The 25,586-nt window shown below is 55.9% G+C and overlaps 1 protein-coding gene across 2 annotated transcripts in view; it reads right to left on the bottom strand.

The window, feature by feature from the left end:
* The window catches only part of KAZN (kazrin, periplakin interacting protein), a 350,665-nt gene that overhangs the window by 116,690 nt on the left and 208,389 nt on the right, over positions 1-25,586 (bottom strand). The window contains exon 1 of one of the 2 annotated variants that reach the window (XM_036348162.1): positions 9,826-10,276. The exons of the other annotated variant lie outside the window; for it this stretch is intronic. Within the exon in view, the coding sequence (XP_036204055.1) occupies positions 9,826-10,045 (220 nt within the window). The 5' untranslated portion in view covers positions 10,046-10,276. Of the gene's footprint in view, positions 1-9,825; positions 10,277-25,586 lie in introns of those variants that run through there. 2 annotated transcript variants of the gene reach the window in all.

Genomic DNA, 25,586 nt, shown 5'->3' with positions numbered 1-25,586 from the left:
GGCGCAGGTGTCCCCGGGGCCACGTGGGGGAGCGAGGCGGCCTTGGGGGCACCGTGGCGAAGCCAGCACCTCCGGCTCCGGGAGCTGACGGGCCAGAGACGTCTACAGTCAGAGCCGGCTGCACCACCTACCACAGTGGCCACCGCCACGGGTGGCCTCGTACACCTCAGTCCAGTCTGAAATGCAGTGCTTCCATCACACGAGTTAGTTTAAACGTACAGGGAACAGCACAGACATACGATGTTTCCAACTCTATAGAAGGTTCGAGCAGACAGCTCTGGCCTGGAGAAGTCACGTACTGTCTGCCTGTTTCCTCTTCCATAAAACGGGGCTCCTCCTGGGTCTTTCCCGGGGTGCAAGAGAGGAGAGGCTCCTGCAGGCGAGAGGTTCCTACCCCACACCCAGGACCCCTGCACCCGCACTGGGGAGGCAGCCCACTTGGCAGGCGGTCCCCCTCTCCCCGGAGCCAAGAGGAGAGCCTCTCTGCCTGCAGCGGGAGCCTCAGGGGGCAGTGTTCCCCCTGGTCGGCTGCTGGTGCAGCCAGAAGAGCCAGAAGAAGCACCAGGAGGTGACGGCTGGCGCCATGGGAAGGAGGGCGAGCCCGCCCGGGCCAGGGGATGCTGCCCAGGGTGCCCGCGAACGGCCAGCGGGGATGGACCGTCAACAGATGAGGGGTGGCCAATACGTTGAAAGTGCAGAGTCCTGTAAATCCCGTGTGACTCCTTACATGAGGCACCAAGACCAGGCCAATGCGTGGAGCCAGGCTGTGGAATGGTGATCAGCAGGGGCTCGGGCAGGAGGGGAGGGGAGGAATGTGTGTGTGTGTGTGTGTGTGTGTGTGTCTAATTCATGGGACATATTCAGTTTGGGATGATAAAAAAGTCCTGGAAATGGACAGTGGGGCTCATTGCATACACTGACACTGTGAATCTATTGAATGGCACTGAATCGTACGCTAAAAATGGTTACATTTATGCTATATATTTTTACCACAAAAAAAAACAATGGGGGGAAAAGTGCAGGGCCCGTGACTTCACCCTGGATCTGCTGAGCCACTCTCTAGAGGGGGGCCCTGGGACTCTGCATTGGAGCCCTTTGACCCCTGGGACCCAGCACTTGGCAGGTCTCCCATGCAGGAGAGAGCCGGGAAGAGCCTCCCACCCCCACCCGCAGGCCCCTGGGCCTCCACCCGCAGGAGAAAGGCCACAGCACAGAAAGCGATGGGAGCCGCCCTGCTCCCAACATGCGGGCCAACAACAAAAGCGGTCTGAGCGGGGCCGGGAGGGGGGGGCGGGCAGAGGCCAAGTCTACAGAGCCCGCAGGAACCCTGGGTCAAGGGTGTGGTCCTCTGCCCTCACTGCCCAGCCCAGCACCTGGCTCAGGTGGGAGCTCCAGGGAGAAGGAATGCTGGTTGAATAAAAGGCGTGGAAATGCTGCTGGCAGCCTGAGGGGAGGAGTGGGGCTTCGGAGCAAGGACAAAGTCGCACGTGGCTTCTTTCTCACCAGTGCACATGTGAGCGCACGGGACAGAGATGCAGGGCCTCCTTCTAACAGATTCTGACGCTGTGTGCCGGGAGGGGTGTGTGTGTGTGTGTGTGTGTGTGTGTGTGTAGGCTGGATTGGTGTGTGTGTGTGTGTGTGTGTGTGTGTGTAGGCTGGATTAGTGTGTGTGTGTGTGTAGGCTGGATTAGTGTGTGTGTGTGTAGGCTGGATTAGTGTGTGTGTGTGTAGGCTGGATTAGTGTGTGTGTGTGTTTGTGTGTTTGTAGGCTGGATTGGTGTGTGTGTGTGTGTGTGTGTGTGTGTGTAGGCTGGGTTGGTGTGTGTGTGTGTGTGTGTGTGTGTGTGTGTAGGCTGGATTAGTGTGTGTGTGTGTGTTTGTAGGCTGGATTGGTGTGTGTGTGTGTGTGTGTGTGTGTGTGTAGGCTGGATTAGTGTGTGTGTGTGTGTTTGTAGGCTGGATTGGTGTGTGTGTGTGTGTGTGTGTGTGTGTGTGTAGGCTGGATTAGTGTGTGTGTGTGTAGGCTGGATTAGTGTGTGTGTGTGTGTGTTTGTAGGCTGGATTGGTGTGTGTGTGTGTGTGTGTGTGTAGGCTGGATTAGTGTGTGTGTGTGTGTGTGTGTGTGTGTGCGTAGGCTGGATTGGTGTGTGTGTGTGTGTGTGTGTGTGTAGGCTGGATTGGTGTGTGTGTGTAGGCTGGATTGGGGTGTGTGTGTGTGTGTAGGCTGGATTGGTGTGTGTGTGTGTGTGTGTGTGTGTGTGTGCGTGTGTGTGTAGATTGGATTAGAAAAGGAAAAGTGGGCCCAGGTGGTGTGGCTCAGTGGTTGAGTGTTGACCTATGAACCAGGAGATCACAGTTTGATTCCCGGTCAGGGCACATGCCTGGGTTGGGGGCTCAATCCCCAGTGTGGGGTGTGCAGGAGGCAGCCAATCAATGATTCTCTCTCATCACTGATGTTTCTATCTCTCTCCCTCTCCCTTCCTCTCTGAAATCAATAAAAAAAAATTTTTAAAAAGAGAAAAGGACAGTAGGGCTTAACGAGGGTGTGCAGATACCTGCTGTCCACTTCGGGACGCCTGTGGAGGGGAAAGGGTGCTGCTGAGGGGGGTGTCAGGATGCAGGGGGTAAACAAGAGTACAGAGCCGCCCAGCCCCAGAAAGGTGAATGCTGAGGTTTCTGGTTGGCGGAACCTCTGCATCCAAAACCAGCCAGGGCATCCGATAAAAATACAGATTCCCAGGCCCCTCCCAGCCCCCCGGAGTCTGAATGGAGGTGAAGCCCGAGGATGGGCCTGCCGCCAGCACCTAGACCGCTGAGGCCACATCTGAAGGGGTCAGGAAAGAGTTGGAGAGCACACCCTCTACCCAGCAGGGACAACACGTGACCCTGACAGCAGGCTGGTCCCGCCTCTCTCTGGGCCTGTTTCCCCCCTGCAGAGGGAGTGAGTTGCCCCCATCGCTGCTAAGGTTTCCTTCTCAGGATTCTGTATCCCAGGTTCCCGAACGGTCAGGGTCAAACCTCCCGTCAGGCTGGGGCAGAGGGGTGGGTGGGGTGCAGTCTCCTGGACCCAGGGGAGCAGTCTAGGCCCCAGAGGCCCTCATTCCCAACTGCCTCTGGCTGACTGCAAGTCAGGGAGCCAGAGAAGCCAGGAAGAGAGAGAATCCCATGAACTCCCTGCATCAAGGCCTCTCCGGGGCCCCGGTGGCCCTTGAGGACTCATCAGCCGATGCTGGCCAGGGCAGGGAGGAGATGCAAGTGGGCAGGCAGCAGGGCAGCCTGGCATAGCCACTCACTGCACCCCGGGACACCTTTCTAAGCCTCAACCATGTCGCCTGGAAGACGGGCAGATGTCAGGTGTCTTACAGGGTGAGGAGAGCAGCAGGAACGCAAGAAACAAAGCGTGGGGTCCCCCCTGGCCCTTCGTATGTGGTTCTTCCCCTTCATGGGCGTCCTCTTCTCCTGGCCCACAGGATTCGACGTCAGGAGCGCCCTGGCCAGGTGGGGCCGAGCGTGTGGGGAGGGAATAAAGCTCCCGGGAGCCAGCAGCTGCTGTTTTCTAGTTCTCCCCACACCCCCAGGGAGAGCCTCCTGAAGCCTCTGTACAATTAAAAGGCACTGAACACACTCAATGCCTGTGATAAAGTTACAGCCCAAACCAGTTGGGAGCCTAAGCAACCTGCAAATCTGGGCAGCAACCAAAGCCCAGGCCGCTGGCACCTGCAGGTGGGCCCCCAGGTGGTGGGTGTTCCCGGAAACAGTCCACAAAGCCCAGCACGTGAACCAAGGACAAGGGGCGTCACCACTGCACCCAGGGGCTCCCCTTCTCCTTCCCCCAGGCTTAGCATCACCCAGCTCTGGGCTAGGCCTCCAGGCGGACGCACCTACCTGTCATACCATACCCCTCAGGCTGTTATCTCCCCCACTGCCACTTGGTGATGGCTTCAAGGAATTGCCACAATCAGTGTCTTCCAAGTGGCCTCTCTTGAAAGGGCCCAAATAGCAGATGAGACAGTGCCTGAAGTCCCTACCTGCACCGTGGCTGGTGCCAGGGGCACAGAGCGGGTGGTCCTTGGGAACAGGGGGCAGTGCCGACTCCCCCCTCCCCGACAGGCACTCATCTGACACGCTCAACGCGAAATGCACTTACATGCAAATAACTCCACACATGGGCCTGCACACACCTGGTAACCTCGGCCGCCACCCTCCCTGGGGTGTTTCCAGCCCTTAGTGACTCACTGCAAACACGGGGTCCCCAAGGTGACGGCGTGGCCCAGCTCGAATGAGATGTGGGGTGTATTTATCTGCTGGGGCTAAAATCTGTGCACCCGCCAATGTACCCAAGTGCCCACTTTTTTTAGCTGGCTGTGCTGTGGCTGGAGAGGCTAACTCCAGGGTTGAGTTTTCGAGTTTCCTTATGCCAATGGCTCTTGAAATGATTAAAAGAGAAGGGAACTCTTCTTACTCCAGAATGGCTGCAGGGTCCTAGCAAATGTCCAGCTAACGCAACTGGAATATTACAAAGAACATAAAGAGCGCACAATGATCTTTATGGAAATTTCCTGATGACTCAGAAGGCCGAATAAGTAGCTAGCGATCCTTCAGAATCACCCGTCTCATTAAATCCCAGTATTTCAATCTTCAAAATTAAAAAAAAAAAAAAAAAAAAAAAAATTTCACACACACTCACTCATTGTAGTTCTGCGGACTCTGGATGAATGAGCATTCCCCTCCCCTCTTATGGCACAGGTAGTATTGGGCTCCACAGGGATGAAGGATGATCCGGATTCCTGCCCAACAAGCTCTCAGGTGGGCAATATGATCCCATTTTATAGATGGGCGAACTGAGGCTCAGGATGTTAAAGAATTTGCTTGGGAACAAAGCTGGTGAATTCAAACCAGGGTGTCTGATTGCAAAGCTGGTGCCCATACCCACTATGGTGTGCCACCTGCCCTGGCAGAAGGAAGGTTCAACTCATCTCACAGAGCAGCCACACAGGATGGAGGGTGCTGGGCCACAGGAGACCTCTCCAGGAAAACCAATCTCAATTTCTTTCAAGAGCAATGACCCTCACTCCTGGTTGTCCAAGACAGCCACGTCCCCAATGTCTTTGTCTCACTCATTAGACAAGGAAGCTCACACTGAACCCTCGGGGTCCCAGTGGGCGGTTTCCTAAGAGCACCCCAATGCTAAGCGGAGATTTAATCTCCCCTCTAACCCATCATTAATCCTTTTCCAAAGGGGTAACACCAGCTGACCCAGCTGCTGATACTACTCGAGGCACAAAGATAAGCAAATGTCTGAGTTGCTTAAAACAAAGAATGTCAAGGAGAGGACAAATCTTCCTTAAAAGATAAAACTTTAAAGAGCCCTGGCTGAGTTGGCTGGAGCTCATCTCATACACCAAAAGGTTGTGGGTTCGATTCCCGGTCCAGGCACATACCTAGGTTATGGGTTCAATCTCCAATTGGGGTGTGTATAGGAGGTAACCAATCGATGTTTCTCTCCCTCCCTTCCTCTCTCTCCCTCCCTCCCTTTCTCCCTCCCTCCCCCCCTCCCTCCCTCCCTCCCTCTCCTTCTCTCGAAAATCAATTTTTAAAAAACCACACAGGCACTAGCTAGTTTGGCTCAGTGGATAGAGCATTGGCCTGCAAACCAAAGGGTCCTGGGTTCGATTCCGGTCAAGGGCACGTAACTCGGTTGCAGGCTCCTCCCCAGCCAGGGCCCTGGTCAGGGCTCGTGCAGGAGGCAACCAATCAATGTGTTTCTCTCACATTGATGTTTCTCTCTGTCTTTCCCTCTCTCTTCCACTCTTTTTTAAAAAGCAATCTATACTAATAGAGGAATATGCAAATTATCCAGGACGCCATCACAGTAACAACCGAACAGCAGGCTGTGTGGGGTGACCAGGCTGGCAGGGGGGTTAGTGAGGGACAACCAAATGACTGAACATGGGGTGCATGGGGTGACTAGGCTGGCAGGGGGCAGGGCAGTTAGGGGCGATCAGGTAGGCAGGCAGACGAGCAGTTAGGAGCCAGCGGTCCTGGATTGTGAGAGGGATGTCTGACTGCCGGTTTAGGCCTGATCCCCGGGATCGCACCTAAACCGGCAGCTGGACATCCCCTGAGGGGTCGCAGATTGAAGAGGGTGCAGGCTGGGCTGAGGGGACCCCCCCCCACCATGTACGAATTTCGTGCACTGGGCCCCTAGTGGAAAAATATCCTCAGGTGAGGATTAAAAAAACAAAACAACAAAAAACCAACACAGCCTCAGGTGAGGATTAAAAAACATTTAAAGAAAAACCAGACTGGAAACTTAATGTAGGTCTACTTTCTCTAGATCAGCACCAGGTCTTCCCACATGGCCTTGAGATCTATAATCTGGGACCAAATCCTGCCTGTGACACCTATTATGTGATTGTGGGCAAGTTACTCACTTTTTCTGAGCACCAGTTTCCCCAAGGGGGAATGATATTAGCAATCGCACCTTCCCCGGGGGTTCCTGGCCCACTGGTTAAGGCAAAGCTTGGCGTTTGGTTAGCTCCATGCCTCAGGAGAGTAGAATGCTGGGAGCTAATGCCCAGACAAACACAGATCTGGTCCCTTCTCCTTGCACTTGGAATAAGGAGAGGGGCCAGAGGAGCTAAGAACTCAAATGACTAATAAAAAAGGTGGAGGGTCCAGTGGCTCCGGGTCCAGCGGCTCCGGGTCCTGTGGCAGGTCCGCTGGGCCTGAGCTGAATGAGGTAGTGTGGCATCTGACCTGGGCCTGGAGGCTGTGGGCTTCAGATGTGGACAGATAAAGTGCCCAGTCTCCAAAGATACTAATTCACCAAGAACTTTTAAACAATGACCGGGTTCCTTTAACTGAGTGGCAACGCCCTCTTGCTTTAGGGACTCAGCACCCATGCACCTTGTTCTGGAACTGGCTCTCTCTGCGACCACCTACCTAAATACTAAAGAGCACCCACTCCCATCACGCTGGCCCCTTACCCTGCCTGCACAGCGCTCACCACCCCGACACAACCCCTGCGTGCTTGCCTACTGGCAATCTCCTCCCACAGAACACAAGCTCCATGGAAACCAGGACTGCGGTTGTCTCCTTTGCTGCTACTCCCTGGTAGCTACAACACTGCCGGGCAGGAAGAGATGCTCAAGAAATGCGACGAATGAACGGGCAACCGAAGATGAAACAGTTCACGTTCTCAGTCCAAGAACACTCAGTGAGCCCCTGGTTCACGCCGCTGGGGCCCAGACGGAGTTATTCCCACCAGGAGGGAAACTGAGTCGCCAAGTATCTCGGCAGAACCAGGTGCTGATGGAACCAGCATCTAACGTCTACATCTCCTACTCTGGTCCCCAGTCTGTGTGCCAAGGACGGTAACCTCCCCTGGCGGAGGCCAGAGTGGTCACCAGCATCGGGCCTGCCACCCTGCCAACCCCAGGAGGGTGACAGGAGGCCCAATCCTCCATCCCTTCAATCAGGCATCCCCTCTCCCTCTCCTCTTCCCCACACTGGACTCCACCATCCAACCGGGCACTCCTTCAGCTCCTGAAACCGAGCAGCCCATCCGGCCGGGGACCGCGGTGCGGAGATCCTGGGGCGAGTCGCCTCCCTGCCTGGCCAACATGCTCATTTCAGCTTGCGGTGCTCAGCCAGCAGAGTCCCCATGATCTCCCAGAGGAAATCTCCTTACAATACCCATGTCCACGACAGGCTGTCCTCAAGGCCTGGACACCATGGACGTTCTCAGAAACTTCGTTTGGTCTTTCAGAACCAGACCAGCAGAGGGTGGAGGGTGGCTGGGTAGAGGGAACTCAGAAACCTTCTGTGTTGCGCTGCCAGCTTGGCCCTGTTTCAGGCCAGTGATATCACCTGCAAATCAGGCAAGGAGATCTGCACAGCCTACAGGGCCACCTGAGGGCCATCCGAATAACCGCCACCCCAGACCTCAGACAGGCCTCTCCGCGACACCATGTCATTAGGTTGTTGTTATTATGAAACACAAACGGGAGTCATGTAGACACAAAGTAAACAGATATCTCTCCACCCAGCCATCTTCAAAATGTTTACATAATAACCACCTCCCCTGGCCTTGCATCACTCCGGTCCTTTACAGACCAGTGCAGGAGGGTGGCGATGGAGCAGACAGCATCCCATCCTAATGGAGATGGAGTCGGGGGTGTCTTGACAGGTGCCCCGCAAGGGAGGCTGGCGACTAAGATTCATTAAGCATCAACTACCGACGAGGCGAGGTGCTTCGCACACACCGGCTTTGAATGCTCCAAACATTAGCCAACACTCTTATTATTTCCCTAAACTGAGTCTCAAATGGGTCAGGCGACTTGCTCAAGCTGTCCCAGTTACTTATTCTTCGCATTTATGCTGTTTTACACCAAGTCCTGGACCAGGTTCCATGCAGCTGGGGAAGGGGGTGGGGTGGGAGGGTGGGCTGTCTTCAGCTGGCTCAGCCCCAAGGCCAAACGGCCAGGGACTCAAGCGCCTTCCAGGGCTCAGGCCCCGCTCCTGGACCCTTGGTGACCCAAGCGCTCAGTTGCTCCAGGACACCAGCGGGAGCTCAGCTAATGAGAGCCAGCTGCTGGGCAGTCCCAGTTCCTGTGGCTGGAACACGGCCCCCAGAATTCCATCCCCTGGGGCCACCAACAGGCAGCCTGCAACAAGGGGGCCTGGCCGCTGGCTTCTTTTCTCAGGACAAAAAGAATGACTAGCTGGTGAACTGGCTGCCTGGGAAAGGCATTCTGATGGCAACTGAAAGACAAAATTAGAAGTTCCCAGCACCAAGGTTGGTGGTGGTGGTGGAGAGGACGACTTAGGGCAAGTCCATTACCCTCAGGGCTTTCCTGTCCTCACCTTCCCTGGGCTCACAGTCTCCTTCCCGGTGCCCTGGTAAGATTCATGTAAATTTCTGGAACACAATAGGTGTTCAACAGGAATGAATAATCATGTAGCTCCCTTCTAATGTTTCCTGGGAAAAGTATTCAAACTGCTGATGACAGACCCTTCATCTTCCATTGTCTTCCGTCTAAATTTCTTCCCACCCTAGAGTCCAAGGGATCCAGGGGTCCCTCTGCCCACCCCCGCCCCCACCCCGACCCCATGACATAACTTGGGGGATGGGGGTGTGACTAGGGGAACCAGCTGAGACCGGAGTCGAATGGAATGAGCGCACCCACTCGGGTATTTTAACACGAAAACGCTGTGATCCGCTTGGGTGGATCAGCCAGCGACACCGAATTGGACCACTGGCTGCGTTGGTCTCCACCGCGGCGCTCTCTCTTTCTGCATTCGTCCTCGTTCAAGTGCAAGAGAAATCTCCTCGCTCCCAGCAAATGCAAACCACTACTTTTCCTCCCGGTAAAGCAGAGCTCTCCTGGCACTTTGTGGGGCTACCATGTGGATTATGGGGGCCGCCCAGACTTCACGCGGGGCTGGCCCCTTTCCACGCTTCCCAGAATAGGCGCCGGGTCCCGCCCAGAGCCAGGTCTCCAGGTGCAGCGGGACCGCACCGCACCGGCAGGCGTGGCCTTGACCTCCCTCTGCAGCCCTCTGGTGGGGGGAGGGGGCCGGCGGGACGGCCGTGGAGCCCCGAGACCTTCGTCCCCGCGCGGAACCAACTCGCATTGCGCGCCCCTCCCCTGCCCCCGGCCTCACGCTCTGGGCTCCGCGCACGGCGAGAACTTTGCCACCAGCGGCTGCCCGATCCCGGCGCGGAGCGCCCCCGCGCGCCCGGCCCGCCGCTCCCCTGGCCCGCGGCCGCACCCCCCCTCCCCTCCCCTCCCCTCCCCTCCCCTCCCGGCGCGCACCTACCCGGCTGGCTGCAGTCGCCATCGGCTCGAACGGAGGGCGCCCGGGCGCGGAGTCGATCGCCCGGCCCTGCGGCGTCCGCACACGGCTCGCAAGCGGCTGGTCCCGGGAGGCGCGCCGGCCCGGCCCCGGCCCCGGCCCCGGCCCCGCAGGAAGGCGCCGGCTCGCCCTGCGCCGCGAGCTGCCGGACGCGCTCCCAGGAGCCCGAGTCGGCCGCCCGCATGCCGCGTGCCCGGGGGGCGCTGCCCGAGGCGGGCGGGGTGCTCCGAAGGCGGGCGGCCGGCTCACAGCCCCCGGGGCGGCCGCCGCATCGGGGCGCAGCCGCGCCCCGCCCGGCCGCCCGTACGCGTCGGACCAGGGCTCTCAGTCCGGCCGGACGCCGGGCCGTCCGCCGCCGCCGCCGCCGCACGCGAGGAATTTGGCCGCGGAGTCTCTCACATGGGAACGACTCTCACTCCGGCGGCTCCTCCTCCCGCTCCTTCCGGGCTGCCCGGGGCCGGCCACTAGCCCCGCCCCGCCCCGCCCCCGCCCCGCCGCCGCGCCCAGACTCGCCCCGACGCCTCGGGGAGCTCCGCGTCGCCCCGTTGCGCGCCAGATCCAGGCCACTCGGTGCATCCCCACCGTGTGCATTCCTGGAGAAGCTGACGGTAGAAAGACGGCCGGTGTCACCGGGTCGGACAGTACTGAACCCAGGTCTGAAAAGCCCCAAGGGAGCGAGTGCATGGAGGGGATGGCACCCAGTCTGCGGGCCTCTCTGCACCCTTCTGACACCCTTGTGACAGCCTCGCTGAAGGGCTGCAGTCCCAGCAACTGGCCGGGAGAGGGCAGCAAGAGTGAGCAGGGAAGGGGTGGGCGCCCTGGGACATGAGCCTCAGTCACCTGTACAGTGTCAGTTCTGTAAGGGAATATAATGCTGAGGGCATTCGTTGTGGGCGTGGGGAAGAAAACTGACATGGTCCTTGCCCACGAGGAGACTGTGATCCGGGGCGGGAAACCTGTGTCTGCACCTCACTCCCTCAAGCCTCAGTTTCCCCATCTAGTATGGGGTAATAGTGATTTCCACCTCCATCCATCATCGGTGCGGCTTATGGAGTCCTCTCTAAGGCAGCCTTGTGGCAGGCGAGGTGGTTCCCAGGGGAGGCCAGGGCCTGGACTTCGGGAGCAGGTGGAGGGCCAGGTACCAGGCCAGCTAAGCTCTGTAGAAGGCGGCATCCGGAGGGTCTAAAAACCTGAACCTTCCTACTGGAGTGGGTGCGCCGGTGGCTAGCAATGCTCACTTGCTGTCAAGTGAGTTTGCAGCTCTGAGCCCCCTCTGATCTAGGGATTAGGTACACTTTAGAACTGATTATCTCCCAAGGCCCCTGGAGGCAGGTCTGGTCCCCCCCACCGGACTGTAGACACAAGGTGCGGAGGATACAAGGCCAGGTGAGGCGTCGCACACTCTCCAGGGCACCTGAGCCTCCCATTCTAGGCCGCATGCACCCCGCCCTTCACAGGCCTAGTTGGTAACCCATGGCTCACACTGGCCCAGGCCTGAGCTCTCGGAAGTTCTAGGTCATCGGCGCATGGCTCTACAATAAGCTGTGGGAACTGAATTACTTTCCCTACCAAGTCTCCCCAACCTTCCACTTTGTCACTTTCCTGTCCTGTTCACACTCTCTATGGCCTGGCTTTCCCAGCTTCCACCTCCACATCTCCCCACCCCCCCGCCCCCCACACACACTCCAAATGCCTGTCAGACTGGTCAGCTGTGGAGGCCACAGGGCAGCCTCAGACCTCCTTCCCCTACCTGGAACCCTGACTGCCCAGGGGAGGGCTGGCCAGCGTGCCAAATGCTGACGGTGCTCCCAGCTGAGGACAAAAACTACCCGTGAGGTGAAACACCCACCCACTCTGGGGGAAAGAAACTGACCCCATGGCAAGTGAGAGGAGATGCTGGGAATCCCCCAGGTCCACGGCCTTTGCTGGGATAAAAGGCAGGACACAACAAAAGAAAGAGGGCTCTGAGCCCCGGTGGGTGGAGAAGCTGGGGCTGCCCTCAGATTCTGGAGCCGTCTGGCACCGGAGCCTCTGTTTTGATGCCTTCAGGGACCCACCCGGGGACATGAATGAGTGAGGTGGGCTGTGCGGGGCCTGCTGTGGTTTGTTCCGTAAGAACGTTGACTTAGATCCTCTTTGCATGGGGGGGGCTCTTCACTTCCTCAAAGGAACGTGCTCCTTCCCACATTTCTTGAAGTACATGGAACTCTTGGTCCGCCTTTTATCTTTGCACTTTTGATACAGACATGCGCTTTCCTCCTAACTCCATGACAAGAAAACAGCAGCACAGGCACAGATACGCAGCACTTGGCACCTGGATTCTGTGTCAGGGAGACTTTAGGGAGTGGTGGAGACTGTGGCAAACAAGAGGCCACCAGCCCCTGTAAAGGAGGCAGTAGGTTGTTGTCATGCAGGAATATGGCTCTAGTGTTACCAGAGGTTCTCATTTGCTTTTAGAGCTACTAGGAATATGAATTTTTATGTGAACTCTAAGTTTAAATTCTTGGCAACTCTTTTTTTAAAAAAAAACCTTAAGAAGAAGAAAGAGGAGAGGGAAAAGGAGAGGGAGGAGAAAGACCAACAAAGTACGTATGTCTCGAAGTTTCTATCCAGCTCATTTCACTGCTACCCTTATCGGTCCCTCTGCAGCCTCTTAGAAGTCTGCTCATGCTTTCGACTTGCATTCCAACAATCCGAGCCGTTTGTCAAGCCCACAGCCCTGGCGAATTTCCACTGCTCTCCTTACTCAGCAGAGTTTGGCCTGGATGCGTGCTGTGTCCCCACACACAGGTATACTTCTGACTCTGAGGACACCCTGGGCCAGGGCCACGTTTCTGCTCAGTTCTGCACCAGGAAATCTGGGAGCCAAGAAATGACAGCCCACTTTCTGCCCAGAGCAGCTTGGGCAGGCCCTCCAGGAAGGATAACTCAGGATGGCTTTTAGTGGAGACCCCAAGGCCAGGCCAGCTTCTAAGCAGAAGGGTCCTGTGCCCGAGTTAATGCTCTGCTGTCATCGCCTTAAAATTCTTAATTATTTTTTAACTGGGGGATTCCTCGCATGTCCAATTTGCATTGGCATCCGCCAATTATGTAGTTGGTCCAACTCCCAGAAGATTTTCCCAGCCTCTGAGGGATGCTGGGAATCGATGCTGGAGACAGCTGGGCCTGGGATCTGGCTCACCGTCTCCTTCTCCGGGGCACACAGTGTGCGGACTCTGCAAGGCAGCAGGAAGGGAAGACTTGGGCGTGGGGAAAGGCTGCAGGAACTGTCCCCATCCAGTCCTCGGGACGTCATTGCAAGAAGCAGAAGCTTCGTGGGAATTCAGGGGCCGGGGTGCGGGGGAGAAGGAGGATGGGCTCTGAGACCAGACCCTGTCCCCATGACCCTGACCTCAGGCCACCGGGGTGCCACCAAAGAAAACGCAAGAGGTCAGCGCAGTTCCTGTTCCCAGGGAGCTTCCTTCAGATGACAGGAGAAAATGACAACAAATGTATGGCTTCAGGAACAAACCCCAGAAACGCTGCATGAGAGGAACCCACTATATTTAGTACCTGCTTGCAGCCGAACAGGTGAGCCCACTGGAATTTTTCATGTTTTTTCTTCTTCTTGGCTGGGGGTTCAGTATGTGTAGAAGCAGTTTTACTGAGACTTTCCAGCCAACGTTACTCTACTCTCTGCAAGCACCTGGATCAAAGACAAGGTAGCAACTCGGGCCCCCAGGACACACAGTTTTGCGGATTAACATCCTTGTGAACTCCTGGCAACAGTTTCCAGGAGCCTGGAGACGCCCCCCCCCCCCCCCCCCCCCGCCAGCAACACCAGGCCCCACAAGCTTGTGTGTGATCTTCGCAAAGGCCCTTTCTGTCCACGCATCTGAGTGCCATCAACGGCAAAAGCACGTGGAGGGCCAGGCCAGCAGGTGTGAGCTGGGAGAGCCGGGCGTTTTCATCCTCCCATGGGGGTTGTGTGGGCATGTTTTGTGTGTTGCTAGTAGTGACGGCAAGTGTATTAGTTTCCTATCACTGTGTATCTAATCACCTCAAACCTCAGTGGCTCCAAACACCAGCGTTTATTCTCTCTCATTTCTGTGGACCAGGAATCCAGGGTGGCTGAGCTGGGCGCCTCTGGCTCAGGGTCTCTCATGGGCTGTCGCCATGGTGTCAGCCGGGGCTGCAGTCACCTCGAGGCTGGAACTGGGGAGGGTCTACTCCCAAGCTCATTCCTGGGGCTCTTGGCAAGATTCAGTTCCTCGTGGGGTGGCGCACTGGGAACCTCAGCTCCTCCCTGGCTGTTGGCCAGAGGCTGCCGTCGGTTCTGCGCCGTCGAGCTATAGATCTACACACAACTGGCAGCCTGTGTCTTCCAGGGGGCTCGTGTGGGGTGTGTGCAGAGAGGGCGAAGCCGCTGTCTCTTTGTAACCTGACTCAGAAAAGACATCCATCACCGTCCCCCTTTTTATTCCTCAGAAGTGAGTCACTCGGTCCCTCCCACACTCTTTGGCGAGATTACAGGAAGGTGTGAATCCAGGAGGCAGTCATCGCCCAGGGCCTTGGAGGCTGCTGCCCTAGGCGGCTGGGGACTCATTCTCTGGGGGCTCAAACCCTGGATCTTGGACAGACGATTTTGCTCCTGGAAGCCTCGGGCTTTTTACCTGTAAAATGGAGGTGATCGTGGCTACCACCTTGTAGGGTTGTGGTAGGAGGTTTTGATGACAAGAGGCACATGTAGAGGTCTGAATGGTGCCTAGCACAGGGTAAACCCTCAAAAAATAGGCGTGAGGGACATTGTTGGAGGAGGTCCGAGTGACACGCCCATCGCTTCTAAGCCAGACACAGACCTCCTGCTATCACCATGGACATCTGCTGCCTTCGATCCATTCCTGGGGACTCCAAAGTGACTTGGAAGTCCTCTGGCCGGCCCTGGGATGCTTTTGTGGCCGAGGCCACCTGCTGATCTCCCCTGGCCATCCCAGTAGGACTCTGGGGCACAGGTGCAGCAAGAAGGATTAGACTGGGGTTTTCTCCAAAGCCACTTAGACCTTTGCCCTGGGGGGACGGAGGGTTTTATCCAGGGTCCATCCTGCCATCTGTCCTGGCGAGGCCTTCCTGGCTGGAGACTTTTGTGTGCCTGTCACCGGCTCACAGGTCTGCTTTGACGATCTCTCCGGGACCCCAAGTGACTTGGCAAAGATCATGATCCCCTTTGGGGGCTTCCAAAGGCCCTGCCCTGGAGGCAGAGGCTTAGCCCTGACCTGAGCATCAAAGCATTTTCACAGAGTGTGGTTGGTCTCTCCCCCGCCTGCAAGGCCGTCTGTGTGCCAAGTCAGATGCTCAAGTTCAGCAAAGGAAAACGTCCTTCCTTATCCACGGGCCACACCTCTCCTGTTTCTTCTAAGCCCTTTTTGGGTAGTTCGTGTCAAGCAGTGAGGTTTCTGGAGGAAGTTAAGGTGTTGCAGCTTATTCAGAATAAAAACAGTAACATCAAAAATACTATGACTTATAATACCGATACTGGCAAACATTGACGTAGCGTTTGCTACACTGATTTGCACGTTCATTTAATCTTCCCAACAACTCTGAGAGGCTCACATACTATTATCATCACCCCATTTTACAGGTGAGAAAACAGACACAGAGAAGTCAACTCACTTCCCCAAAGGCACCCAGCCAGTGCGTGGTGCAGGCAGGACTGAGGCTTATATCGTCAGGTTGCAGAGTCCATGCTAATAACCACGATGCTTCCTTGGCTAAGGTGTCATTAACTGAGCACTCACTTTGCCCCAGAGACCGTGTTTTCTAGCTCATTCAACCCTTAAAATCACCCTATCCCCATGTCTCAGATGAGAAAAGTGAGGTTTAAGGAGACGAAGGGACTTAACCAAGATGATGTGGCTTAAAGGTAGGGTTGCGAGTCTAACCCTCAGAAGGGAGGGGTGTTCTCTGGGAAATGCCTCTCATGTCAGGGCTATGGGGAATGCCTGCCGGTGGCAGGGCGGAATAGCCAGTCCCGTTTTTCATTATTTCCTAAAGAGGGGACTCCAGGAACCCTCAGCAGGCAGCCTTGAGGATGGGTTCTCTGCTGCCCCTGGTGGCCACTGGTAGTACTTCACCTTTCCCATCTGGGGCCCTTTAACCCTGAGTTGGTGGCTTCCCAGAATGAAGAATGTCCCCCACAGCAATTTTAAGATCTTTTGTCTCCTTTGTGTGACTCAGCAGACACAAAGGGCCATAGGTCATAGGGCCAGGCAGGCAGGCAGACAGACAGACAGACTGACAGGCTTCAGGCCCTGTTTAGTAATGATTTAGTGTCCAAGGTAAGAATAATGGTGCCCTAACCGGTTTGGCTCAGTGGATAGAGCCTTAGCCTGCAGACTTAAGGGTCCCAGGTTCAATTCCGGTCAAGGGCATGTACCTTGGTTGTGGGCACATCCCCAGTAGGGGGTGTGCAGGAGGCAACTGATCGATGTTTCTCTCTCATTGATGTTTCTAACTCTCTATCCTTCTCCCTTCCTCTTTGTAAAAAATCAATAAAACATATTTTTTAAAAAAAGAATAATGGTTATTAGTTAGTTCTGCCTTTGTGACAGGCACTCTGCTTGGTATTTGATACTTAAATGTTATTTAATTTACCGAAGCACATAGAAAGAATCACCATCACTAAGGGTTAGTAATAATATTGGGTAGAGCATCTACATATACTGATCATTTTAATCCCTACAATACTATAGGAGCACCATCATTACCTTCCCTCTATCAGTGAGGAAACCAAGGAACAGAGAGGTTTAGTAGGTTGGCTGAGGTCACACAGCAGTAGACGGTGGAGCCAGGATTCAGACGCAGGCAGTTCTGGCTCCAGAGCCTGTTTTTTTTTTTTTTTTTTTTTTTTTTGTTGTTGTTTTTTAATTATTATGCCATTAATGTTTATTATTATAACATTATTATTCTGCTTTTACAGTTGAAGAATCCCAGGTGTGGAGTGGTGAAAAGATTTGTCTAAGATCGCACAGCTGGTAAATTTAGACGCAGTATTGTCAACCAAGTCCATCTTCATTCGTTGATTCAACAAATACTGATTGTACACCCCCCATGTGCCAGGCACCGTCCTGGGCTTTGGAGGCAAACCACCGTGCAGTCTAGCCTGCCAAGGGCACCTGTGGTGTGCCAGCATGTGACCCCGAGAGGGCCTGGGGCAGCCCCCGGGAAATACTGGCAATCTCTGCAAAGGAGAGAGACTATTTCCAGCGCTCCTCTGTGCCTCCCTGCTGGCCCTGCCCGCCCCCCCTCGCCCCAGGAACCAAAAGGGCCTGGGTCCCTAGCTCACCTCTCTCCCAACTCCCTCCGCACTGCCACGACCTGCAGGATGGCCCTCACACAGACGTGGAATGCGACACTGATTAGACTGGGAGAGGCCGCTGTGAGGCTCCGAGGCACGGAGTTCTGTACTGTTCTTTGTTACTGCCTTTTACTTACTAGTCAAGTTGGGCAAGTCAGGCACCTCCCTGGGGCCTCAGTTTCCCCACCTGTGAAATGAGTGTAAGAATACTTGCCCATCTCCCCAAGACGGTTCTGTGAGGAGCGAAGGAGACCATAGATGGGAACCACGTGATTGCGGGGGGCAGGACAGCCAGCCCGCCAGGCTTTGGGGCTGTTTAGTAATGGAGCCATTTGCTCATTTGTTTATTTCATTTGGTCGGTCTGCACTCGGCACCCCCCGTGAGTCCTGTCCTCGATACTGCGGGGAAGCACCCCAGCGTGTAGGCAGCTCAATGCACGGGGAGGCTAAGATGAGAAGGGACTACTGGCAGGTGTGTGACGGGGGTTATACTCTCCGGGCCACAGGTGCCTCGTCGTCGTTGGGACTGTGGTGAGCCTCTGCCACCCACCCCCGCAAGGGAAGAAAATGATCCCAAAGACCAGGCTCGTGAACTGCTTCGAGACTCTTGCATGCAGGGTGAGTGCTGGTGCCCGGAGATACTGGCCTGGCTTGTCCCTTTAAGGCTTAAAGTGCTCATCTCTCCTCGAGCCCCTCAGCTCCCACGGCGGCGACTACAAGCAGGTTGGAACCATGGGGTAAGAACCCTGTGCAAAGGCCTGGGCCCTTCCTGAGAAGGCCGCTGAGCTACCTGCAAACAGTCATTAGGCATGTCAACACGAGGGGCGGGGGCGGAGGGAGGGCGTTGTTCAAAGACAAAGCTGGCTTCTCCTTCTGAGAAAACCAGTCCAGAGAGGCTCAGACACTGGCCCAGGGTCACACAGCATTTCCGGGGCCCAGGCAGACTGACTTCATAAGCCCTGGAGCAGTGGCGCTCAGAGTGGCCTGGGGACTAACTGTGTCCAGCAGCATCCTGTGCATTTAGGAGAAATGCCAATTCTCTGCCCCACCCCCACCTCCTGAGGCAGAAACTCGGGGGTTGGGGGGGGGTCTGACAGTCTGTTTTAACATCCCTGCAGGGACCCCTGATGCTGACCAAGTTGAGGGGCCACTGCCGTTGCCTAAAGGAAGGGCTGCCAGGTCTCCATGCCCTTCTGAGTGGGAGGAACGAGGCAGTGGAGCGTAGCAAGGTCACTTTCTCAGTGCCGTGTTGTCACAGTTACATAACTCCCCTCCCCCACCCCGATGGCTTCCTGCACCCAGAGTCCAAACTCCAGGCCCTCCTCCGTCAGGAGGCCACCTGCCTGGACTCCGGGAGGCCTGTCCACACAGGCCCGCGGCTGCTTTCCCATAATTAGGAGTTACCTGCCCGCCCGCCCACCAGGACTGGGCATGTCAGCCAGAGGGACTCTGGCTTCTCCAACTCCAAAGGCGGAGCACAGGGGCCTCCGTCCTCACCACACCGGCAACGAGGGGTTCTGTGGCTGCAAGGCCCCCAGCAAGGCCAGGCGGCCGGCCTGCCTCCAGCTGCCCCGCGTGGGCCAGGCCCGGGAGGAAGGCAGAGGTTCTGCGCTGTGGCCATCAGGAGGCAACCCGAGGCCCTAGCTCCGTCCTCGGGGCAGATGTCTGCAGCGGCCCGAGTCCCAACGGGACTAATTAGAATCTGCTGTAACGCCTTCGTTTCCCAGAGTCGTCCTTTAAATATCTTTGGAACTGGTTTCAGGAGGCAGACTTGTGAAACAGACACGTAGGAAGGGCTGGCACCTTCCCCTGAAGCTGCTCATTAAAACAAACAAGCAAAAATGTGTTTTGCCAAATATGAAAGGAGCTCCGGCCTTGTGTTAAAACCTGACCTTTGAAAATGGATTGTTTCTCCCAAATCAGGGCCCCGTGGAGGCGCACTCGGGGGCTCCTGGGGTGAAGGACAGCCGCTTGAGCTGCTGGATGGGCCTAAGCCTGCCCCCCTGTAAATTCACGGCAGGGACAGGTCTTAAACTGGCATATGCCCGCGGGGCCAGGCATGCAGCAAGCGCACCCTCAAATGTTTGGATGGATGGAAAGGCCCCGAGTTCTGGCTCAGGGTTTCTGTGCTAACCTTAACAAGCCCCTTCCCATTTCTCCTAAGTATCCTCCATCTTAATAAATAGCAATAGCTACCATGTACTGTGGGCCCCGAGGTACGATAGGCCCTCTAGTGGCATCATCTCATTTAATCACTCAAGTGCCCTATGAGAGGGGGGTCCTGTTGTACCCATTTTAAAGCAGAGTAAACTGAGGGTAGGAGAAGGGAGCAGAGGTTGCAAACTGGTGGCCCTAGAGCCAAACATGGTTTGCAAACGTGTTTTCTCTTCCTCGCACTCTATTTAAAAATATTTAAAAAACGAGCTGCCAACCCTTTAAAGTGAGGATAATTTACACCAAAAAAATCCAGATAGCTTTATTTCAGAAAAATCAGGAGGTCTGGTAATTGCGAACCCCCATTCCATCGTACATGGTAACAGTGTGCCCCCCACCCTGTCCTTCCCACTGCCCCCCCCCCCCCCCCGCCTCCCCCTGCCTCCCTCGCTCAGGTAAGTGACCGCCTGGCTGCTCCAGGCACGGAGTTCACCCCACTGTCCTCAGGCCACAGGTGGCTCCAGGCAGAGTCAGTGCAGTCCAGGGTCCATCTGTCTATCTGTTTCTCTTGCACATCTCACTAGTGCCCACTCCTGGGAGATGCCAATGTATTAGGTCAGAGGAGCACTGGACGGGGAGTCAGGAGATGGGGGTGTCTGTTCTACCCCTGGAGCAGCCTCCAACACCAACAACTTCACTGTTCAGAGGAGAGAGTCCGTCAGGGACGGCCCAGACTCCGCACTCTGAGACGCAGGGCCTGAGCTGGGAGGCAGAGCCAGCGTGTCCCTGCCCAGGTCAGTGCGAGGACAAGGATGCCCGCCGGGCACTGGGCAAGCCAGTTGGCGCTTGGCACTGCCAAGGGGAAATGCTCATCCAAGTTCCAGGAGCAGAGACCATGCTTTCTGCGTCCGTTCTCTTTCCTCATCCTGCACACGTCTGACGAAGGAGGAGACGAAGGCCCAGAGGGGAGGAGCGATTGCCCGAGGTCACACAGGAAACCGATGCCCGTGTTGGCACAAGCTCGGGCCTCTTCAGCCTTCCCCGGGCTCTTCCTGGATTCTCTCTCCCTTAGGAATTCAGAGCCCTCCGGCTTCGTGGAATTGGACCCCAGACGGGGGACCGAGGGGCCCACATGGGCAGGCGCTGTCGGGTTCAGAGGCCTCGCCCAGGGCTTGTTCATGGTTCCTAAGGCGCAAACCATTGCAAAGTGAATGAGGACTGCGGGCTCCGGGACGGTGAGCCGCCCGCCTCTAGGGTGGAAGTGGGTGTACAGGCAAGGTTGCCATACTGGCAGACGGCTGCCCACGTTTGGCTCACAGGCATATTTTGTTTTTCCCACAGTGTTTTTAAAAATTCACACGAGTTGCCAACATTTAAGAATCAGGGGATTTCACATAAAAGACGGGATTTCTGGCTCCTTGTGAACACTTTCAAGATCTGGCAAAAGCTGGACCACATTTTCCCAGCAATGCCGGCAGGGGCGAGGCCCGCCCCCTCTCATCCACCAGCCTCGGCACCCTCCCTGGCCTGTGTGAGCTCCCTGCACACGGACTCCCCCCATCCTTCCCCCCCCCCCCCGCTCCCCCGCACACACACACAGCCTCCCATGATGAAGTCACCCCTCCCATCCTGGTCACTGGGGGGAAATTCTGGTTATCAGTGGTTCTCAACTTGGGGGCAGTTTTGTTCCAGGGGACATTTGGTCATGCCTGGAAACATTTTTGGTGGCCAATGTCAGGGAGGGGGTACCACTGGCATCTAGTGGGTCCAGGCCAGGGATGCTGCTAAACACCCTACAGTGTGCCAAACAGCCGGCTCAACGAGAAATTATGCGCCCCGCGTGGAAGCAATGCCGAGGCTGAGAAACCTGAGCTGAATGGAGAGACACCAAGAGCTCCAGGCCAGGAACAGGGTCCTGAGGGGGCGGGCCCCCACGCCAGGAAGGCCCGGCCCCGCCCTGCAGTCCAAGGCCTTCCCTGTGCCTGCCAAGGGCCCGCCACACTCCCGGGAAGCCACTCCTGAGAAAGCAGATACCGTGACAACCACTCGTGACTCAAGGTCCGTAATGAATGTCAGAAGCAGGTAAAGTGAGGTGCGGTGGCAGTAACAGGCTCCGAGGCTCACACCAGAGGTGACATGTTTTCTGCTGGTGGGAGCGGAGATGGATGGGAAGTAACGGCACGGGGCTAGAGGAGGGGATTGTGGGCAGAAGTAAGGGTCTCCCAGCTAAGTGAGGGAGAGGGCAGCCCCTGGGCGGTCCTTGTCCAGGGAGTGGAGTATCATTAACCTTCGAGGAGTCACTGAAGTTCTCAGAACCCGGTTTCCTCCTGTATTCAATGGGGCTAATAGGACTAAGACCAGCTGTCACATGCAACACCTACCACATGCCAAGGCACCAACTAGCTGTGATGTAGTTAATCCTCACAGCAACCCTAAGAAGTGCGTCCTATTATTATTTCCACTAGAGGCCCAGGGGATAGATTTGTGCACAGGTGGGGTCCCTCGGCCTGGCCTGTGGGGATCGGGCCAAAACCGGCTCTCCAACATCCCCCGGGGGGTCCCGGATTGCGAGAGGGCGGTTCTCGGGTGACGCACCCTGGAATCGGGCTCCCTCCTCTCTGGTTCCGGGTGCGTCACCCCAGAACCGCAAATGCCAAGTCACTGCAGCTCGGCAGCTCCTGCGTTGAGCATCTGCCCCCGGTGGTCAGTGTGCATCATAGCTACCGGTTGGACAGTCGGACGATCGGATGGTCACTTAGACTTTTATATATATAGACTAGAGGCCCGGTGCATGAAAATTCACGCACTGGAGGGAGCGTCCCTCAGCCCAGCCTGCCTCCTCTCACAGTCTGGGAGCCCTCAGGGGCGGGAGGCTACCCGGTGATGAGGGGAAGGCGACGCCCTATCACACCTCTGCTGCTGCCACTGCCGGCAGCGCAATCCTCGGCCAGCCCTGGTAACCTGAGCCTTGGGCGGCCCTGGGTAGCTGGGCAGCCGACATCTGAGGCTTGCCTGCACCTCAGGCTGGCCCTGGGTGGCTGGGAGGCTGAGGAGACTGAGGGACTCCAAGGGAAGGTGCGCGGCAAAGGGGACTGGGCACCACCATCTTGTGGCTGTGGGTATCGCCATCTTTGAGGGTGTGGCAGTCAATTAGCTTATTCCCTCCTTATTGGTTGTGGGCGCCACCATCTTTGTGATGGTGTAAGTGTCAATTAGCATATTCCCCCTTTATTAGATAGGATTCTACAGAAGAGGAAACTTTGAGATGTGGGTAAATATATCAGCTGTAACTTTCCCAAGGACACTGCAAATGAGGAACGAGGGTGGGAGGTGGACCCAGGCATCACCACTCGGTCTTTCCGGAACCTTCTCAGAGAGCTGTCCTTAATTAAGAATAAATGAAACAGCTCAGCCTGTGTGGCTTAGGAGGTCATGGTTTGATTCCCAGTCAGGAATAAAAGAAATAAAGCAGGGAGGTGCCCAGCACAACGCTGGCACGGAGCTGTGACATCTCACCTAGGGTCACCATCACAGGGAACAAGGGCCACTGCACAGCACTCACGAGAGCAGGTGCCCGAGATGTTCTGTGTGGGCCTGTCGGCTCTGGGGACAGCCAGGGGTAGAGGAATGGAGCCCCCACTCAGGGGAGAAAACACTGACCCAGGTTTTGGGAAATGCATCTCCCACGGGCAGTTCTTGAACCCCAGGCCACCCCCACCCATGCTCTTTAACAGCTGCACGACTGATCACTCATCCCCCGCTGCCCCCATCTACCGCCTGGAATGTTCTCCTCTCCACTTCCTTTAAGCTCCTGCCCACCCGGCTCCAAGGACACTTCCTTCCGGAAGCAGCCGGGACGTGCCCAGGCAGAGCAACCACGCCCTGATCTTTGTGCCCAGAGCGTTGTTTAAACTCAGGTGGCCCTCGCAGGACATCACCCCACAGGCGTGCCCCTCCCGCCTTGCAGGTGCGTCTCCTGGAGATGGGGGTGAAATGCAGGTTCTGGGTGGGTCTTTTGCTTTTCTAACAAGCTCCCAGGAGATGCTCGTGCTGTGGGTCCAGGGACCCCCTGCTTGAGTGCCACACACTCAGCTGCAAAGTCTGAGGCCACATCCTGGGGGTCAGTCCTCCTCCACTGGGCAGTTACTGGCAAGATGACTTTATGTGGTGGCTTATTTTCTTGTTAAAAGTCTGCAGGAAGAGTCTGGTGCATTCTTGTCATCAATGCTTGGTTAGCAGACCCTGGGGGATGTCCTGGATGCGGCCTGGGAGACCTTTCTCCAACACAGGCCCTTGTGCCTTGGTCCCCTTTCATAGGTGACAGCGAGACAAGCCAGCAGCAGTTTTTCTACTCAAAGTGCATGTCCTGCCCCTTGGAGAACAGCTGACTGTGGGGCCGAGGAGCCTGCAGGAGGATGCACTTACCCCGATGGGTGGAAACAACTCCATTCGCATCGGGAGGGACCTACGCAGAGGTGTCTCCAGCGCCTGACACGCAGCCCACTGGGCTGTCTGTGCTGCTGCCTGGAGTGTGGGCTCACGTCTGCAATCCTGCAAGCGGATGTCCAGGTGACTCGTCAGGTGTCCCATGCCTACAACTGGGTGGCAAAGCTGCACTGACAGCTGGAACTCAGCGTCGCGGCAACCGTTGCTAAGCACCTACCAGTCCACGCACCAGGTTTTTACATGCATGTATCTCCTCAATCCGCAGCCCAAGGTGGAGCGACTGCCATGTCCATCTTACGAATGAGGAAAATTGAGGCGCATGGGGGTGCGGTGGTGGTGGTGTGACTTCCACAAGGCCATACAGTCTCGAAGTGACTGTGCTGAGACTGGAACCTGGCTGTGCGGGGCCCCTAACCATTGTGCTGCTTCACCAGTCCAGAGAGCTAGTCACCCAGCTAACCAACCAGTCGATCAGCCAACATCCCAGGAGAATACATGTTCCCTGGTGCCTACTGGGTGCCAGGCACTGGGAACAAGAAGACATTCAGACAGAATCCTGCCCTGGCTGCATGGCCTTTGACAGCTTACCACCCAGGCCTTGAGTTTCCTCATCTGTGAAATGGGACAATAATGCTGCCTCCTCATCGGATTAAGTGAATAAATACGTGAAGCACTTAGAACAGCATCTACCACCGAGTAAGAATTCAATAGATGTTACCTATTAATATTAGACTCATGCTGCCGAAACCGGTTTGGCTCAGTGGATAGAGCGTCGGCCTGCGGACTGAAAGGTCCCGGGTTCGATTCCGGTCAAGGGCATGTACCTGGGTTGCGGGCACATCCCCAGTAGGAGATGTGCAGGAGGCAGCTGATCGATGTTTCTCTCTCATCGATGTTTCTAACTCTCTATCTCTCTCCCTTCCTCTCTGTAAAAAATCAATAAAGTATATTTAAAAAAAAATATTAGACTCATGCAACAGTGATATTTTAAATTAAATTATTTACATTTCATTTTGTTTCTAGTATAATGTTTTGAAACTGATTTTCAAACAAAGCAATGTTTTATGGAGCCTGCACCCAGGGCTGGTGGGGAGCGTGGTGCCCTTGCCTTTCAGCCCCGCACTCAGCTGGAGGAGGAGCTGCCTGGCAGAGAGCAGGGTGCCCACCCACTCGGCTGCACGGCTGGGACGACAGGGAAGTCTGCACGGGCCACCCAACAAACCTGCCTTCACAGCCTCCGTCCCTGAAATGCACATCTTGAACCCTGTGTTGGAGTTAAGAAGCATGGAGGTGCCGTCAGCATTGTTTTTTGATTTTTCTTCTATTTTCTATGCCCGGCATCATGAGTGGGTGACGAAAGAGAACTCAGTAGGTAAAAGAGGAGATGGGAGGGAGGAGGTGCGAATTTAAAAAATCATCATTTGTATGTCTATGAGGACAACTGTCTCAATTTCTTAGACCAACAACAGCAAGCACAGGACATTTCCTGCTCCGAGGGTCCACCTGCCCACAGCCTCATTCCCTGCGGGGGGGCCTGGTGGCTCCCCCTTCCCGGCACTGAGTCGTTCTGTACAAGAACTTCTGCTGCATTCATCAGGGCTGAACGATGCCGTTTTCCGGAATGTCTGTGAAGCTGGTAAAACGACCTGTATTTTTCTGGCTCTAGCTGCATATTAGGCTCCCCTTAGAAATAACACGGACGATAAAAAATGTCGTTCTCAGAACCCCAGACTTTCAAGCTACCAAGAATCATGTCCATCAGTGGGTGTCCAGTCCCTGCTTGCTCTCGGCA

Source organism: Myotis myotis, unplaced genomic scaffold, assembly GCF_014108235.1.
Source record: "Myotis myotis isolate mMyoMyo1 unplaced genomic scaffold, mMyoMyo1.p scaffold_m19_p_2, whole genome shotgun sequence".
NCBI classification, from domain to species: Eukaryota; Metazoa; Chordata; class Mammalia; order Chiroptera; family Vespertilionidae; genus Myotis; species Myotis myotis.
This window is presented reverse-complemented; position numbering and strand designations above follow the sequence as displayed.